The sequence below is a fragment of the Primulina eburnea genome, chromosome 2 (genome assembly GCF_022965805.1).
Source record: "Primulina eburnea isolate SZY01 chromosome 2, ASM2296580v1, whole genome shotgun sequence".
Lineage (NCBI taxonomy): Eukaryota > Viridiplantae > Streptophyta > Magnoliopsida > Lamiales > Gesneriaceae > Primulina > Primulina eburnea.
The window spans coordinates 22640505-22661331 of record NC_133102.1 but is presented as its reverse complement, the minus strand read 5'-3'; the positions used below and the strand labels follow the sequence as shown (position 1 = coordinate 22661331).

General features: G+C 36.9%; 1 protein-coding gene across 1 annotated transcript in view; it reads right to left on the bottom strand.

The window, feature by feature from the left end:
- Positions 1-310: 310 nt before the first annotated feature.
- Positions 311-20827, bottom strand: part of LOC140824171 (protein FLX-like 3) — a 30835-nt gene continuing 10318 nt past the window's right edge. Inside the window, exons 2-5 of the mRNA XM_073185768.1 lie at positions 15277-15418; positions 14939-15134; positions 499-581; positions 311-394 (exon numbers count right to left, since the gene is read on the bottom strand). Of these exons, the coding sequence (XP_073041869.1) occupies positions 311-394; positions 499-581; positions 14939-15134; positions 15277-15418 (505 nt within the window). The remainder of the gene's footprint in view (positions 395-498; positions 582-14938; positions 15135-15276; positions 15419-20827) is intronic.

Here is a 20827-nt window from a genome sequence, read left to right as displayed (position 1 = left end):
TTAACAATGCAACGATTTGATAAAAAGTACTAGAAACAGCGACACCACATTTATGAGGCGAAAAACAAGCCAAGGCAGCATAAAATGCTATTGAGCAGAATTATAGTAACTTAAAGACAGATGATAACAAAAGATAGAAGTGTTAATCTCCTATACAGGTACGTAAACGGCATAAATATATAGAAATAAACTAAAGGTCTTAGTACGCACAAATTCATGAAATCACACTCTATTTCCCTTCACTATTGGGCTTCAGAAAACAGGGCTCGTGATTTGCGCTCCAAGAACTTTTGTCATATCCATCCGCATCTCAACGTCGAATCACCCACGGTTTTTCAAGGCCATCCCAGGAAGCAGAACCTGAACAATATGGACCGATGTAATTTATAGCACCCTGTAACAAAAAAGTAAAGGTCAAAAATAAAAATAACTCCTCGCACAAAATGTCTCAAGCCAAAAAGAAGGAAAATCTGGTGCATTAGATTATTAAATCCAAACCTGAAGAATCCCACATACATTTTCATAAGGATTAGGAAAGCTAGAATTGGGATTGCTGAACTCCATCGCTCCAATAGGTCCACCTAAACAGCCAGATAAGAAAAATCGAAGGTGATAAATATAACAGCACAAGCGCGAAAAAAAAGTTAAATATTAGCGTCAAACAGACTAATTGACTGAATAGGCTTTTATACCCCCTCAATTAACTAGGTTGAAAGAGTTAAATAGTCCAGATATATAAATAAAATGTTGTAGAGGAAATATTGATAAAAAGAAATAAGATGATTTTCAGAATGCACAAAAATTTCAAAAAGAAAAAGAAAAAAGATATACCCTTTCCAAATCAGTGGCAGCTTGCTAGAAATTCCTATTTAACATAGTTCACGTGATAGAGATCTGCCCACCACTACGACGGGTCTTAACAAACACAACAAATGACAAAAATTGCAGACCAAAAGTGGTCGTAGGCAATCATTTACACCGTTCACCATATATCACATCATAGAACATTCAAATCTTGCAGAACATACAAGACCAAAAGTAACTTTTAGGATGAACATGTTGGATCTGGTTTTCTACACGCCCAAACGTAGTGGAATTTTTAAAAATATGTTTATTTTGACAATCAAAAATAATATTTGCTTTGGACGTTCGTATGATTTTAACAAAAACATACATAGGATGTTAGAAAATTTATGATTTTGTGAATAAATCACTGGACATCAACTGATCCGATATTAACGGATTAGCTCTTGTTGATTCCCTACAAACTTTATTCAAAGAAATCCTCCTATCAAGTCCACGACTAGATAGTATGTTCCTCTTTCAAATTGCACTAAAGAATGTGAAAGAGATTTTGCGTATCAGAGAAAATTTTTGAAAGACGGCTCAAAGTCTTTTTATCAAAAGGGGTGGCCGAAATTATCTTTAGTTTTGGAGAGGGATTCTCGTGAGTTTGTGGTGGGTTATTAGGGTTTGACTCCTAAACCCTTATTTATAGTAAAATAATAACCTAATTACATAATTAAAATTAATGGGCTTGATTTAATTATTTAGGCTAGTCCAACTAGTTTAATTAATTTATTCAAAGCCCATTAAAACTTTAATTATTTATTATGTTGGACTTGTACTCCTACACGCCTATAAAACATACTACCCACCATATTTAATTTATTAATTAATAAACTCAACTTTTGAGTTTAATAAATTAAATATATTATAAATTCAACATTTGAATTTATTATTTTAATTATAAATTCAACTCCTTGAATTTTTATGACCTCCAACATTTAATATTTAATAAACCCAACATTTGAGTTTAATAAATTAAATTCTCAAATTTTATAAATTCAACTCTTTGAATTTATTCTCTCAAAATTTAATTATCATAAATTCAACTCCTTGAATTTACTATATAATATAAATTCAACTTCTTGAATTTATTCTCTCGACGGGAACAAACAATCCAGTACTTGTGTGACCTCCAATGGTTCACGGATACAGCTAGCCGTGGGTTCACAACTCTTTGTGATTCATGACATAATCCTTTATTCGGGCTTACCCTAGTTAGCCTCATTCTTTTCATCAACACCTTGATCAAGAATGTCAGAATCATTTCTGATTGCACCCATCGGATCATGCTAAGAGCGTCTAATAGCATCGCCCCATGATCCCCTAGGTATCACTGATAGTTCCTGCAAGAACCAGACGATTATGATTAACGTACAGTACGGTCCTTTCATCTCATATATCCCGATCGAATATGTAACCATTGGTTCATCGAGAGTTGCATATTAATTCGATAACTATGTGATAACTATAATAGTGGCATCGCGTGTATTATTTGAGAACTCTTTCTCTAACGTACATCTCATACTCTGGCCAGAGATTCCATGCACTATTATTTCATCAGATCACACAGGATATCCACACCCGTAGGTGAGCGGTGAATCCCCGACTACAATGCACTGGCTCCTAGATGTGTCGCAACTGTACCCAACCTCGCCACCTGATGACTCTCCAGGAGCCGGTAAACGAGTCAAAGCACAGCCCTAGCATATAGAGCCTCAGTGTTGTCCCAGGTCGCAAGGACTAATGGTGTACAATCATAACCACAGACTTATCCTCTCGATGAATGATAACCACTTGGAAAGTCCGAGGGAGGGTTGTTCGGTATAATCATCATAAGACTACCCATCTGCATGTTTGGATATCTCTATGTCCTTACCAAGAAACGCAGTACACAACATCACATATGCTAGTCTCGAGCTCAAGCGACCTTTATCCATGTTTTAGGCAGCTGAATCGACTAGGAACGGATTTATAATATGCAGTGTTTACAAATGAGTTTCAACATCGAATTACGATTTATTTGTATTAAAACATAATCAAGGACTTTATCTATGCTGATTGCATGGGTATACAGATAAAGTATAACGAAACCATTAAAAGTTAAATTATATTAAAATAAAGATTTTTTATTTCACTTGAGTCAATAAATTCCCTAGCCAACCATTGACTTACATGACATCTACTCTAACAGAACCATCTGCATGTCACTGTAATATTTAGTACTATTGTTACTATCTTATAAATGAACTCAAGAATAATGAATATACAAGGAAAAAATAATCTATTATCCACAAAAATTCTCTTCCAAATTAAGTGAAAGTAATTGGTACCAATAGCCACATTAGAAACCCAAATTAAGCACTTTGTTAAAGTAATGAACCTCCATCAAATGGAAGACTTTTCAGAATTACAAGTTGCTCTTTAGAGGTTAACAAGACCAAATAACAACTTGAAAAGTTTGATCAACAACATGGTAAAGTTTGCATGCTTAAATTCAGAAAGAAAAAAATAAGGAAAAGCACCAAGTATGTGGGGACCCGGGCTCTAACTCAATTCTTTTGGGATTTAATTGGATCTTTGTTCGAAAATGTGGGTCAAAATTTTGCTTTTAGCATTAATTCAAATGTATAATAAAAGCATGACATATCTTTATAATGTTAGAGTAGGTGCCCGTCGAGCCAAGTTTTGGCCGAGTGTTCACAATGAAACTCTATGTATAAGCAACTTTTATTTTAATAATATTTGAAATTATTATTATGGCACATCTTTATCTGTATACCCATGCTAGTTGCATAGATAAAGCCCTTGAATATACAAATAGTAGAAAGAATATGAGATTCTCATATGATGAGTATCATGAAACTCATATTTGTAATACTGTATATTCTAAACGGTTCCTAGTCGATTCAGCCGCCACTAAGAAGGATATAGGCCGCTAGAGTTCGAGACTAGTATCTGCGATGTGAGTACCATGTTTCATTGGTAGGGGACATTGTGATGTCCGAACATGCAGATAGGTGCTCCTTGAAGAGTGCACTGAACTACCCTCCATAAAAGGACTTTCCAAGTGGTTCTCACTTATCGAGTGGAAATGTCCTAGTTTATGGTTGTACAGAATTAGTCCTTATGACCCGGGACAACATTGAGACTCTATGTGCTAGAATTACACTTTGACTTGTTTACCGACTCTCATGGGGTCATCAGGTGGCAAGGTTGGGTGTTCTGTCGAAACACATAGGAGTCGATGCATTGTAGTCGGGGATTCACCGCTTACCTTCGGGTATGGATATCCTATGTGTTATCATGTGTATGTAGATCGAAATCTCTGACCAGAGTATGGTGGTATTTATGAAAGGGTTTCATAGATTACACCATCGATGCAACTACGACATGACACATAGTATCGATTCATTGACAACTCTCGATAAACCAATGGTTGTCGAATCGATCGGGATATATGAGTTGAAGGGACCGTACTGTACGCTAACCATAATAGAATGGTTCTTGCAGGCACTATCATTTGATACCTAGGGAATCATGTAAGCGATGCTGCTAGGCGTTTAATATGATTGGTTGGGTACTATCAGACTTGAGTTCTGACGTTCTTATTATCAAAGTGTTGATAAATAAGAATGGAGCAATTGGGGTATGCTCATACAAGGACATGTTTAGTCCGAATCACATAGAGATGTGAACCCACGGCTAGTTGTATCAATGAACCATTGAGAGCCACACAAGTACTAGCTTTCTAGATCCCGTTGAGAAGTAAAAATAGTTCAATGTGTTGAACGGCTTATAAAGGAGTTTATAAGCGTAAGGAAAATTAAAAGTATGACTTCTATAAAGGAGAAAATAGTTCAATGTGTTGAACGACTTATAAATGAGTTCATAAGTGTAAAGAAAAATAGAAGTATGACTTCTATGAGAGAAATGTAAATTTTAATTTATGGAAGTGTTCCTAAATTAAAATTGGCCAAGTGAATAATGTATTTGAAAATTGTGATTTTCATAAACATTATTATGGACTAAATTAAATTAATTCAAGTGTTGAATTAATTAAACACTAGTGAGCCTAGTAGAGTCCAAATAATTAAATTAATTCAAGTGTTGAATTAATTAAATTATATTGAGTCTTGTAGAGCTCAATTAAAATAATTATTTAACTAGTGGGACTTGGGTAAATTCAAGTAATGTTTAATTAGTCTCAAATATGTTTGAGATAATTAAAATTTAGTCCAAGGTTTTTAATTTGATTAAAAACCATATAATATGCATGCATGGGAGGTGAAAGGTTGGGAGACTACTTTTTGAGTTTTCAAGGCATGGCATGCAACTTTTTGGAACACCTTTTCCCACTACCAAGACTAGTCTCCCTTCCCCCCATTGCAAGACAATATGGCCGAAATTTCTCCACTTTTTCTCTCAAGTTTTCTCTCCATTTTCTTCATTTTTGTGTTCTTCAATTGTTGAAGAATACACACACTTCTCTTTGAAAAATCCTCATATTTTCTAGTGCAAAATATGAGGGGATCTACCTAGTTGGTGGTGGGCCTAATTTGAAGGAAAGATTCAAGGAGGAGGAAGCTTGTAGATTGCCATTCCTATCAAGAGCTTAGTTGTTTGACAACTAAGTTGGAGCCATTACATCAATCTATAAGATTGATAGGTAAATTTCTCAAACACCCTATGTATGACATGTTTTTGGTGTTTGTTGTATTTTGCTACACAAGATGCAAGGGGGCCGAAATTTTCAAAAAAATTATGCTTCCGTTGTGTTTTCGGTCTCCCTAAATCGTTCCCTTTCAAGTGGTATCAAGAGCTATGGTTACCATTTTGTGTAGCATAATACATGATATTATATTGAGATCATTTTCTAACCGTTTGAGATATTTTTTGCAACCAAAATCAAGGCCACTTTTGAAGCTATTTTGGGCAGCATGTTGCTGCCCATTTCGGGCGCCTCGGGCTGCCCGAGGGGCTGCCCGCAAGGGCAGCCCGGGGCTGCCCGAAACCTCTAGTTTAATAAAAAATAATAAAAAAAAATTTTGTTTCCGGAATCCGGCGACGGAGCTCCGGCGACGGCGATGACGACTAGGGTTTCCAAAAGTGTTTTGGATTACCAAAGTGTCATGGGCCTTGAGTTGTTGGGCCATTGGATAACCAACACATTTGTGATTTTAAATGGGCCAAAAATGTTTTTGGTGAAAAATTGAGTTTTTGGGCCCTTAAGTTTAAAATTACAAAGGTTGCAAATATTTTCTCATGAAATAAATAATTTAAGTTGGACTTTAATTATTTATAGTAAATTGTGATTTATAAGAAATTCGGTTATAAATAAATTAATTAGAAAGTAGACAAAAGTGTTTGTATACTTTGTTAATTTAGTTTATAATCGTGGCGGTTAGTGATTGGATCAAGATATATAATATTGGATCAATTAATTATTGTGATAATTAATTGATGGTGTATAATATGTGATATTATGCATGAAGGATGATCAAAAGCCCAAGCCCAATTTGCTAGGTGTATGCTAGGATATTTGATGTTGAATGATTGTAATAATTATCAATTTATAAAGTGGGCTTGGTTTATGGCCCGTTCCCACCCCCCATGAGATGTATCCCTATTTGCCATGGATATTTATTTGTAAATATTAGTATAGTGGATGATCAAGATTGGAAGATGGTGGCCATGATGATTATGAAGATCAAAGACATGTAAATATTGGAAGCTAATGTAATAGTTGCATTTGCATCCCGTGCATTTACCCTAGGATTGGACCTAGGTCCGTGTTTAGCTCACACGGGCCATTAGTATTGGGGCGATTGATCATCCTTGTTTGTTTACTGTTTATAATATATGCATGATATGTTATAAATAATGAGTATGTGCGTTATTATTATGATAATAACAAAGTTGCATGAATCCGGCAAACATACGATCAAACATGGCGAGCTTTTAAAATAAAATTAATGATGAGACCTTTCAAAATTAAAAACCCTCATTTTGAATAAGATTCAAAATTAATATCAAGCCCGAAAAGGGGAATTATAAATTTGTTTATAATTTTCTTGTCTTCCATCGACAATGGGTGCATGATGAACGCTACCCGTACTCGGGGCTCGGCTCATATTATTGGGGGGCCCTGGGTGCCGGAAAGCTGTGACATCCATTGACATGGTGATGTGAACTACGTGGAACTCCCATGGTTTCGGCTCATATTATTGAGGGAACTCATGGCGACCGTCCATTAAGGTTCAATATCGATGGGTAAGGCTTGACACGTAAAGATGAACGACGTCATATTATTGGGTCCTAATCAAACGTGAGACAAAAGTTTACGTTAAGGGTTGCATTGTGATGCAATTGGAAACTACCTTTTAGGAATTGTGATTGGCTGATATTATTCGGGATCATAATAAGCTAATTGGACCTTACGTACCTACTGAGGAAAGGAGTTTCCCGTTTTCACTAGAGGGTAGTGAAAGATGTCAAAACAGTGGGAGCAAATATTTATGAAGTAAAAGTCCAAACTTCATATCTTACTAAATATTTTAAAATAGTCATCAACATTTATCTATTTTTACTTTTCAGTACATATTGACGATGTCATCGATTCGCAATCCAATATCCGTAATACTCGACAAAAACATATTAACTGGACCTAATTACCTCACTTGGCTAAGAAACCTAAAAATCGTCTTGAATTCGGAAAGGATAGCATATACACTGACTGAGTCGCCCCCTGTTGAGGCTCCGACTGACTGCAATCCTGAGGAATTGCAGGCTTACAAGGAATGGTGTGACCATGACTTGATAGCCAGGTGTTATATGCTTACTTCTATGAACGATGAACTGCAGAGGCGTTTTGAGGGTGCAAAGAGTGTTGCTGACATTCATTTGCACCTCAAGGAGCTCTTTGGAGAGCAAAGACGTCCTCTTAGGCATGCTACCGTCAAGGAGCTGATCACTTTGCGCATGCGAGATGGGGCTTCGGTCCATGAGCATGGCCTAAAGGTGATCGGGCTCGTGGACAAGCTCGTTGGCATGGATCTGATCTTGCCTTCGGAGTTGACCACCGACGTGTTGCTATTATCGCTGCCTAGCTCATTTGATCCTTTTGTGGTGAACTTCAACATGAACAAGATTGAAGCGACCCTTGAGGAGTTGGTGAATATGCTTGTTACGTTTGAATCAACCATCAAGAAAGAGAAGTTGGTTCTTTATGTGGGTTCTTCATCTGGTACGAAGATTGATCCACATGGGAATGGAAAGAAGCGTTCTTTCCAACGTCCCAAGAAGAACGTGCCCTTGTTGAGGCAATCTCCGAATCCCGTTGTGGCAGCCACACCAGTTAGGGCTGACAAGACTAGTGATGTTTGTCATCACTGCAAGAAGCCTGGACATTGGAGGCGAAATTGCAAGGAATATCTGGCCCAGAAGTGTTCTGGAAACGGTATGTTCTAAATTTAAGTAAACGTTTCAATTAACTCTACTTCTTGGGTATTGGATACCGGTTGTAACTCACATCTCTGTAATGGGTTACAGGTGATGGGAAGAAGTAGAATGCTTAAGGAAGGTGTGACCTTCTAGAGGATGGGCAATGGAGCAAGAGTTGCTGCCAAGGCTATTGAAGATGTTTACTTATTATTGAACAATAGTTTAAGTTAATTTTATGAGATGTTTTGTTTGTACCTAATTTTGTAAAAACATTGTTTCCATTTCTATGCTGATAAAAATGGATATTTTTGTTTATTTTTCAAAGGTGTTTGCAACATTTACATGAATGAATGTTTGATTGGTAATGATGAACTTGAAAACGATCTCTATAACTTAAATTAAAAGATATTCCACTAAATGTCCATTCAAAGGCATACACCATATGAGATATGGATGGGTAATCCTCCTAAGTATTCTTATCTTAGAATATAGGGGTGCCCTGCTTATGAAGTAGATAGTGGGAGATAAATTGGATAGTCGATCCATTTTATGCTAATTTGTGGGATATCCAATGAATTCGATTGGATATTACTTCTATCATCCCCAAGAAACAAAAGTGTTTGTTTCTAGGAATGCGACCTTTTTGAAAGGGAATTTCTATTGGATAGAAAAAGGGAGATGATAGAACTCGAATATGTTCGAGAAACACCCACAATTGAAGAACCCACACCCGAAGAGCCAAGAGAGGAGATACAAACTCCTAGAAAAGCCGAGAGAGTCTCGAGACCACCTATGAGGTATGGTTTGCTTCTTGAAGAGGGCCATGATGAGCCTAACCATGGATGTGATCCAAGGACCTTCAAGGAAGCGTTATCTGATGCCGATTCATCCAAATGGCTTGAAGCTATGGAATCTGAGATGAATTCCATACATTCGAACCAAGTGTGGGATCTTATAGATCCACCTGAGGGAAAGGTTCCCATAGGGACTTGGGACGGATGGGAAGGTATTGACCTTCAAGGCGCGATTGGTGGCAAAAGGATATACTCAAAGACAAGGAGTTGACTTTGAGGAAACTTTTTCCCCAATCGCAATGTTCAAGTCCATAAGGATTTTGCTAGCCATAGCTGCATGGTATGACTATGAGATATGGCAGATGGATGTCAAGACAGACTTTCTTAATGGGGATTTTAAGAAAGTTATTTACATGTCTAAACCTGGAGGGTTTACATCTATCGGAAGTGAGCATATGGTATGCAAACTTCAGAGATCTATTTATGATCTAAAGCAGGCATCTAGGAGTTGGAACCTCAGATTCGACAGTACAATCAAATAGTTTGATTTACTAAGAATCCTGAGGAACCCTATGTGTATAAGAGGGTCAGTGGGAGTGTTGTGACATTCCTGGTGTTATATTTTGATGACATTCTACTCATTGGGAATGATGTAGGAATGTTGCAATCAACTAATATATGGTTAGCGAGTAAGTTCTCGATGCACGACTTGGGTGAAGCATCTTTTGTATTGTGAATACAGATCTATTGAGATAAGATCGAGAAGATTGCTTGGTCTCACCCAGTCCACATACATTGATACCATCGTGAAGCCGTACTCGATGGATGAGTCCAAGAGGGGACATCTACCAATGTGTCATGGCGTGTCCCTATCCAAGTCTGTCTCCCAAGACTGATGCAGAGATAGCGGCGATGACAAGCATTCATTATGCATCTGTGATTGGTAGCAACATGTATGGGATGATATCTACACGTCTTGACGTGGCTTTCGCACTAAGTGTAGTGAGTAGATATCAATCGAACCCTGGTCTTCCACACTGGAAAGCTGTGAAAGACATCCTCAAGTAGTTGAGAAGGACCAATAAATTGTTCTTGGTCTATGGGGTGGAGAACTAAAATTGGAAGGCTATACCGACTCTAGCTTCCAAAGCGATATCGATGACTCAAAGTCAACCTCTGGTTTTGTATTCATGCTCAATGGTGCTGCTGTCTCTTGGAAGAGTTCCAAGCAAGACAATACAACGGATTCCAGCACAGAGGCCGAATACATTGCTGCATCAGATGCAGCAAGGGAGGCTGTTTGGATAAGGAATTTCGTCCAAGAGTTGGGCGTCATTCCTAATGGATTTGCTCCTGTCCCGGTGTTGTGTGACAACACGGGAGCTATAGCTCAAGCATAGGAGCCTAGGTCTCATCAGAAATCCAAACTAGTATTGAGAAAGTACCACATCCTCGGAGAGATTGTGGAAAGTAGAGAAGTGTCTTTTGACACAGTCGGCTCCGCCGATAATGTTGTTGATCCACTAGCTAAGCCTTTACCTGGACCATTATTCTACAAGCATCGCGAATCAATGGGTTTAAAGCATATGGGTAGTTGGCTCTAGTGCAAGTGGGAGATTGTTAGAGTAGGTGCCCGTCGAGCCAAGTGTTGGCCGAGTGTTCACAATGAAACTCTATGTATAAGCAATCTTTATTTTAATAATATTTGAAATTATTATTATGGCACATATTTATCTGTATACCCATGCTAGTTGCATAGATAAAGCCCTTGAATATACAAATAGTAGAAAGAATATGAGATGCTCATATGATGAGTATCATGAAACTCATATTTGTAATACTGTATATTCTAAACGGTTCCTAGTCGATTCAGCCGCCACTAAGAAGGATATAGGCCGCTAGAGTTCGAGACTAGTATCTGCGATGTGAGTACCATGTTTCATTGGTAGGGGACATTGTGATGTCCGAACATGCAGATAGGTGCTCCTTGAAGAGTGCACTGAACAACCCTCCATAAAAAGACTTTCCAAGTGGTTCTCACTTATCGAGTGGAAATGTCCTAGTTTATGGTTGTACAGAATTAGTCCTTATGACCCGGGACAACATTGAGACTCTATGTGCTAGAATTACACTTTGACTTGTTTACCGACTCTCATGGGGTCATCAGGTGGCAAGGTTGGGTGTTCTGTCGAAACACATAGGAGTCGATGCATTGTAGTCGAGGATTCACCGCTTACCTTCGGGTATGGATATCCTATGTGTTATCATGTGTATGTAGATCGAAATCTCTGGCCAGAGTATGGTGGTAATTATGAAAGGGTTTCATAGATTACACCATCGATGCAACTACGACATGACACATAGTATCGATTCATTGACAACTCTCGATAAACCAATGGTTGTCGAATCGATCGGGATATATGAGTTGAAGGGACCGTACTGTACGCTAACCATAATAGAATGGTTCTTGCAGGCACTATCATTTGATACCTAGGGAATCATGTAAGCGATGCTGCTAGGCGTTTAACATGATTGGTTGGGTACTATCAGACTTGAGTTCTGACGTTCTTATTATCAAGGTGTTGATAAATAAGAATGGAGCAATTGGGGTATGCTCATATAAGGACATGTTTAGTCCGAATCACATAGAGATGTGAACCCACGACTAGTTGTATCAATGAACCATTGAGGGCCACACAAGTACTAGCTTTCTAGATCCCGTTGAGAAGTAAAAATAGTTCAATGTGTTGAACGGCTTATAAAGGAGTTTATAAGCGTAAGGAAAATTAAAAGTATGACTTCTATAAAGGAGAAAATAGTTCAATGTGTTGAACGACTTATAAATGAGTTTATAAGTGTAAAGAAAAATAGAAGTATGACTTCTATGAGAGAAATGTAAATTTTAATTTATGGAAGTGTTCCTAAATTAAAATTGGCCAAGTGAATAATGTATTTGAAAATTGTGATTTTCATAAACATTATTATGGACTAAATTAAATTAATTCAAGTGTTGAATTAATTAAACACTAGTGGGCCTAGTAGAGTCCAAATAATTAAATTAATTCAAGTGTTGAATTAATTAAATTATATTGAGTCTTGTAGAGCTCAATTAAAATAATTATTTAACTAGTGGGACTTGGGTAAATTCAAGTAATGTTTAATTAGTCTCAAATATGTTTGAGATAATTAAAATTTAGTCAAGGTTTTTAATTTGATTAAAAACCATATAATATGCATGCATGGGAGGTGAAAGGTTGGGAGACTACTTTTTGAGTTTTCAAGGCATGGCATGCAACTTTTTGGAACACCTTTTCCCACTACCAAGACTAGTCTCCCTTCCCCCCATTGCAAGACAATATGGCCGAAATTTCTCCACTTTTTCTCTCAAGTTTTCTCTCCATTTTCTTCATTTTTGTGTTCTTCAATTGTTGAAGAATACACACACTTCTCTTTGAAAAATCCTCATATTTTCTAGTGCAAAATATGAGGGGATCTACCTAGTTGGTGGTGGGCCTAATTTGAAGGAAAGATTCAAGGAGGAGGAAGCTTGTAGATTGACATTCCTATCAAGAGCTTAGTTGTTTGACAACTAAGTTGGAGCCATTACATCAATCTATAAGATTGATAGGTAGATTTCTCAAACACCCTATGTATGACATGTTTTTGGTGTTTGTTGTATTTTGCAACACAAGATGCAAGGGGGCCGAAATTTTCAAAAAAATTATGCTTCCGTTGTGTTTTCGGTCTCCCTAAATCGTTCCCTTTCATATAATAATTAAACAACATCAGATACATACAAGTCTGTCTAGTACAACCATACAACTAATGTTCGAATCTTAAATACAAGTAGTTCAGATCTAAACAGAAACTAGTAGTAATCTGCTGCTACACACGGCATCACCACGCTATCAACTCTCTCTTCCTCGTCGTGACCCTGATCCTGCCCCACCTGTTGCCATGCACACATACAGACACGACAACAGCCGGATAACTCCGGTGAGAACATATCCCAGTATAAAACATGGATGCATGCAATGTAATAATCATGTACAAAAGCATAGCATATATCAAGTAACATGAATGAAAATCTAAACATGTAGAAGAATACAAATCTGTATTCAACATTTAAATCTTGACTCGACTCATTTCTAATCTAGGGATCCCGGTGTGAATAAGACGGTCTGTCACCTACCCAACCACTCGGGGCAACGGTACGTCTTATTCCTAGACTTCGGTCAACTCTGTATCGAGGGTCTACACATATAGCAAATCTGCTCCTATGCGTCGATACACCGAAACGTCTAGTTTTGGCAAATCTGCCAATATCTCCTATCTCAGGACTCGAATATAACTCAATAAATAAGACATTACATAATCAAATGTAATAACAATCTAGTATGTGATTTAGGGAAACTCGTATCAAATCTGAATCGAGTTGTGCAATCCCAAGACCACATGAATTATACCTTTCGTCGCACAATCTCTGTCGAGATCTTGAAGTCGGAATGTCAAACCTGTCACTTCAAATCTGAAATGGCAATGTGTAGACACACAATATCAATCTCTAACTCAAAGCAACACATATTCCAATCAATAATAAATCTCGGTACAAATCGACGGCATAACAGCGTAATTCTCGGTACCGGTCAACTCAGTCTCAACATATAACAATATCATAATCTCATCAACATCACAATATCAATGACATAATCCCTTCCAACTCTGAAAATCGACATACTCTTCAATAATACATGCTGAAAATCGAAACAATAGCATACGGTGTCTGAAAATCGATCCGATAGCGAATATATCAAGCTCAAGATATCAAAAACACATATTTTAACTCAAATATGAATTCTTCCAACACCTGAATATCGAAACATGCTGAAAATAACTGAAACTTACATCCTTAGCTAGCTCTTGTTGCAAGGACCACAAATCTGTACTCGAAATTAAAATCGGATAGCTAGTTGTTGCATAATCTCAATTCTAACATGAAGAAACTTTGAAGAAAACAAAAGGAACTCTCGGTGCTCTTAGCAGCTGAAATGAAGAATGAAGATTCAGCAATTTCGTATATATATATACATGCCATGTGTCAAGTCAAGAAAAGGAGGTGGATCTCTCGCATGCAGCACCGCGGGTGCGCTCCTCTTGTACCGCGGGTGCGCTGTGCTCACGGCGAGTTCATCAAAAATTGCAACACTTAGACCGCGGGTGCGGTCCCTGCATGACCGCGGGTGCGGTCTCACCACCGCGGGTGCGGTCTTGTTAGCACCGCGGGTGCGGTCTTGCTTCGCACAAATTCACCAACTTTCTGTCACCTACACCGCGGGTGCGGTAGTCCTAGCACCGCAGGGGCGGTGTGGCTTCGGCCATGCTTGCTCAAACTCTCATTTTTCCTGTCATGCATTCTCCTCTTCAAGTCAACATCAATGACAACGGATAATTCTCGAGCCTTACAAAGTAACATGGTAAAATATGTACAAGATAGCATAAGACAAACAAACAGAAATGTCTGATTTCTCAAAAGAAGTCTAGAGTACTTGACTTGTTCCAAAACCATTAGAACAATTTACATAGAGAATAAATGAAAATAAATATGTCGAATTCTGAACAGATAAAATACAACAGAACACTTACTAAGAAGAAGAAAGGAGCTGAACATTTCCATACAGCAAGTTAGTGATGGACCATAATCAGAATCGAAAAGCATTATCAAATTTCAAAATACACACTTCACAAGAAGAAAACAAGGAGTAGAGACTGGAAAGTTTTCAGAATATTCATTTCAAATGAGTGTCTTCCGAAGGATGAAAAAAACTTGCAAAAACATGAAAAGAAAAGGCATCCACCTGAACTCCAAGCTCTAGCACCGGAATTTGCCAGCTCAGAACGAAGCTTTTCAATATCACGTGCCATTTTCACCATGTTATTTTCCATTGCCTGTCTCTGTTCTCTCAGCTCAATATTTGCATTCTTTTCGTAATCAATGGCATTTCTAAACATCAATAGTACTTGATTAAACTTGCCCGAAGATATTATGAAGACCTAAGAAAAAAATTTCTACCAAAAAGAGGTGAAAAACTTTTAGAGAAATATGAAAAATTGCGAGAAGAAACCTAGTGCGCAACAGTTCCTGATGCAGTCCATCAATCTCAGTCCTCAAAAAAGGAATGTAACAGTTATCAACCTGCAGCTTTGCGAGTTCTTGAGAGAGAGAATGAACCTGCCCAGATAGATCCTGCTTGATGGTGCGCAGTCTTTGAACTTCAGCTCGAAGTTGTGCTGCTTCACTTTTTAGAGGTTCAGTTACACGAAGGTCAGCCTCCAGCCTAGTATGTTAGAGTAGATATTCTGTAACTCAACGGTTCGTTAGGGAATTTATTGATTCAAATGAAATAAACAATCTTTATTTTAATATAATTTAACTTTTTAATGATTTCGTTATACTTTATCTGTATACTAATGCAATCAACATAGATAAAGTTCTTGATTATGCTTTAGTACAAATCAATCGTAATTCGATGTGAAACTCATTTATAAACACTGCATATTCTAAATTCGTTCCTAGTATATTCAGCCGCCTAAAATATGGATAAAGGTCGCTTGAGCTCGAGACTAGCATATGTGATGTTGTGTACTGCGTTTCTTGGTAAGGGCATAGAGATATCCAAACATGCAGATGGGTAGTCTTATGATGATTATACCGAACAACCCTCCCTCGGACTTTCCAAGTGGTTATCATTCATCAAGTCGTGGTTATGATTGTACACCATTAGTCCTTAGGACCCGGGACAACACTGAGGCTCTATATGCTAGGACTGTGCTTTGACTCGTTTACCGGCTACAGGAGAGTCATCAGGTGGCGATGTTGGGTACAGTTGCGACACATAGAGAAACTAGTGAATTGTAGTCGGGGATCCACCGCTCACCTACGGGTGTGGATATCCAGTGTGATCTGATGAAATAATAGTGCATGGAATCTCAGGCCAGAGTATGAGATATACATTAGAGAAGGAGTTCTAAAATAGTACACGCGATGCCACTATTATAGTTATCACATAGTTATCGAATTAATATGCAACCCTCGATGAACCAATGGTTGCAGATTCGATCGGGATATATGAGATGAAGGGACCGTACTGTACGTTAATCATAATCGTCTGATTCTTGTAGGCACTATCAGTGGTACCTAAGGGATCATGGGGCGATGCTACTAGACGCTCTTGCCATGATCTGATCGGTGCAATCAGAAATGAGTTCTGACATTCTTTATCAAGGTGTTGATGAAAAGAATGGGGCTAACTAGTTGTGAACCCACGGCTAGCTGTATTCCTGAACCATTGAGGGTGGCACAAGCACTGGATCATTTGTTCTCGTTGAGAGAATAAATTCAAAGAGTTGAATTTATATTATGATATAGTAAATTCAAGTAGTTGAATTTATGATAAGTAAATTTTGAGAAAATAAATTCAAGGAGTTGAATTTATGAGATAGTAAATTTAAGAAGTTGAATTTATGAAATTTGGAGTAAATACATTCAAGGAGTTGAATTTATAAAATTTGAGAATTTAATTTATTAAACTCAAAAGTTGAGTTTATTAAATATTAAATTTCGGAGGTAATAAATTCAAGGAGTTGAATTTATAATTTAAATATTAAATACAAATGTTAAATTTATAAGAGATTTAAATTAAATGTTATTGGTATATGTATAATGGGCTTGTAGGAGTACAAGACCAACATACATATTATTAAAGTTCTTAATTAAACTTTAAAAGATTAATTAAATAATTAAACTAGTTGGACTAGGATAATTAATTGATGAAGCCCATTAAGTGTTTGATTATATATATATATATATATATATATATATATATATATATATATATATATATATATATATATGTATTAGGTTTGGGGTTAATTAATTAACACTCATAATTTTGAAAAAACCTAGCCTCCACTATTTCTCAATTGGGTTCTTAGAGAATGAGCTCTCCAGTTCCTCCAAAAATATTTTTGGCCACTCTTCAAGAAAAAGTTTTCGAGTCCTCTCACAATTTTTGGTCTCAACGTAAAACATCTTTCAAATATTCTAGTGCTATTTGAAAGATGAACAAATCTTCTGGTCGTGGACTTGATAGAAGGAGTTCTTGAAGAAAGTTCGTAGAGATTCATCAAGAGCTATATTCGTCTATACCGGACTAGTTGGAGCCAAGTGATTTAATTCACCAAAGGTATAAAATTATAACGCCCTATGAATGTTTATGATAAAATCATATGAGCGCTCAAAGAAAAAAATATTTTGATTGTCAAAATAAAATAAAAATTTTAAACTTCTGCAGCGTTTGTGCATGAGAAAACCGAGATCCAACAGTAGTATCAGAGCCAAGGTTTTTCTAAATCGTATGATTTTGATATTGAATAATTTATTTCTAACCACAAATGAAAATTTTTCAGAAAATTGTAGCACCATAAAATTTTTTTTTTCCCAGAAATTATATAAAAAATATATTGGGCTGCCCGGAACTGTTCCGGGCAGCGCACTGTGCCGCGCGCGCATGCGGAGCGTACGCACAGCGGGCGGCTGTGCGCGGCGAGTGCCACCGCGCAGCGCACCTGTGCACACAGGACCTCTACTGCTGCCAGAAACGTTCAGGCAGCGGGGCGGCTGCCTAGGAGTGTCTCGGGAATCGTTCTGGATGATGGGCTTGAATTGTTTGGGCCTAAGGTACAATTTTTTGATATTTCAAATTTTTGGGCAAAATTGATACTTTGGAAAATTGGTTCAATTTTTCTTTTGAAAAATTAAATTTTGGAAAATTGATAATTTTCTAGTAAAATAAATAATTAGAATATGATTTTAATTATTTATGGTAAAAATGGATTTTATAAGAAATCAATTATTATTGAATTAATTGGAAATTAAATAAAGGTGTTTATTTAATTTATTAAATTCTTTAATAATTGTGGTGGTTAGTGATAAATTATTAGATATATGATTTCTCAGTTTATTAAATTTGTTTAAATAATTGATATTATTATTTGATATTAAATGCATGAAGGATGATCGAGAGCCTGGACCCATGTGCTAGGTGTATGTTACGATATTTTACTGTTTATTCATTTTTTTAATATTTGATATTTTAAAGTGGGCCGGTTTATGGGTCGTTCCCATCCCATGAGATGTATCTCTTATGTGTCATGGCTATTTAAATGTAATTATTAGAAATAGTGGGAGATCAAGACTGGAAGATGGTGGACCCGATGCTCAAGATGAAGACATGTAAAATATCGTAAGCACTTGTAATAGTTGCATTTGCATCCTTGCATTCACCTAGGTTTTGGACCTGGATTCATGTATGGCACACATAGATCTAATAGTGTTGGCGATCGATCATCCTTATTTATTGTTGAATGTCATATTATGATATAAACGATATTTAGTAGTATGCATGTATGTATATTATTAAATAATATAGTTGTATGAATCCAGCAAACATACAAACATGGCACGTGATTTTAAAATTAAAATGATGAAACAATTTAAAATTGGAATCCCTCATTTTGAATATGATTCAAAATTTATATCAAACCGTAAAAGTAAAATTTAAAAGAGTTTAATTTTTTCTTGCCTTCCATCACCCGTGGTTTCACGTTGATCGCTACCCTCGGACAGTGTCTGGCTCATATTATTGGAGAGGCCTGGACGTCGGAAAGTTGTGACTTACATCGGACATATGATGTGAATTAAGTGGAACTCCCATGACTTCGGCTCATATTATTGGGGGAACTCATGGCGGCCGTCTACTACAATTCAATATTGATAGGTCGGTTTGACACGCGAAAATAAACAGCGTCATATTATTGGGTCCTTATTAAACTTGAGGCAAAACATGCGGAAGTTTCATAAGGATGCATTTGGATTCTACCTTTTAGAAATTATAATTGGCTAATATTATTCGGGATTATAATTGGCTAATTAGACTCTACATACCCAATAAGGAAGTACGATTTTCCTTTTTCATGAGAGGGTGTTGAAAATGTCAAAATAGTGGGAGGGAATAAGCAAAATAAAAATCCATATTTTATATCTTAAATTATTTTAAAATAATCAGCAACCATTATTTTGTTTCCATATCAGTATATTTTCGATTTCGTCACGTAATCCATTTTTGTTATTAACAAGCTAACCGAATCTAATTTTCAAGAATGGTTGAAAAAAAAAATTGTTCTCAATTCGGATAAAATGACATACACACTAATGTCAGCCTTGCTGAACTGACAATGCATGTAAGATGGTGGGACCATTGTGTACAAGCTAAAGTGTAATGTGCTCGCTTCTATGTCAAATAAACTGTAAGGACAGTTTGAGGAAATGTTGAATGCTGGTGACATTCGAATACACATGCAAGAGTTACATGGTGCATGAAACTCGTACAGTGATGCACATAACTTTTAAAAACTCATGACTACACAAATGCAAGATGGGGCTCTGGCCCATGAGCGTGGTGTACATATGATTGGGTTTAGCGAGAAAGTTGTGAGCCTGGAATATGTGATTCCTAACGAGTTAATTGATACATCAATTTGTTGTTTTTCTCTTCCTCATTTGACGAGGTTATGGTGAACTTCAATTTGAATAAGATAGATGATAGCCTTGATGAGCTATTCAATATGCTTATAACTTATGAGATCACCATAAAACATGAAATTATTGTTTTTCTAATGGACCTCTCGTCAGACGAAAAATGGCCCACAAGGTAAGGGAAATAAATTTTTTGCCCCTCACAAGAAAAACAATCCCAATAAGAGGCAAACTCTAAAGGACACTTAAAAAGCCTACAAAGCCGGTAAGTCAGAACATATTTCACTGCAAGAAGTTCGGACATAAGAAATTATATGCGCCAGAAATGTTCTAGAAATAATAAATGAATGTTCAAGTAAACAGGATTTTAATAACAAACAAAAGAAAGTTAGATGATCCAAATCTCGCACAAATATTGTAATGACCCGAATTCTTTTTTTGAATGAAGTATTAATTAAGACATAATTAGTGAGTTGTTAATTAAGTATTATTAAGGAATTGATACTTCGGGTTTAAGCTGTTGGTATCCACCGAATTTTAAATGGATAACCCGACCTACTTTGGATTACATTATCTCGAGAAATCCAACTAGACCAATGAGATTCTGAAACGTGACAGATAAGATTGGTTCGGATTTTTTGGAATAATGCGGATGCAGCCTATAAATGGAAGCCGATTCTTTTGTTTCCTTCACCACATTCTTCAGAGAGAGCTCTAGTTGTACCTTAGGTTTTCTAGCCAGTTTCTAGGGCACTTTGGTGTCGGGAAGTTTCGGAGCTAGTATCGACTCGAGAAGGGGTCGGTGAACTGAGATCGAGACATCATCAGCGGGCTGACGACGGACGCATGTATAATCCTAAATCCTTAGATAGTGATTTAAGGATCGTTAGGAAGAACTTGTAGCATGTTTGTTCTGGTTTGATAGTGATTTCATTATGTTGGTATTGTCTAGGTACAGAGCTTTCTGTCAGATTGTTTTAGTGTGGTACGTGATGTACTGACTGAGATATCCAAGCGTAGTATACACACTTATATGCTGTATATTTATCTGTTGCATGTTACATGTTTTACTGCTTTGGCATATTATGCATGACATATCATGTTGAGCCTGATATCTTTTGAGATATACTTCATTTTTTGGGGCCGCTCA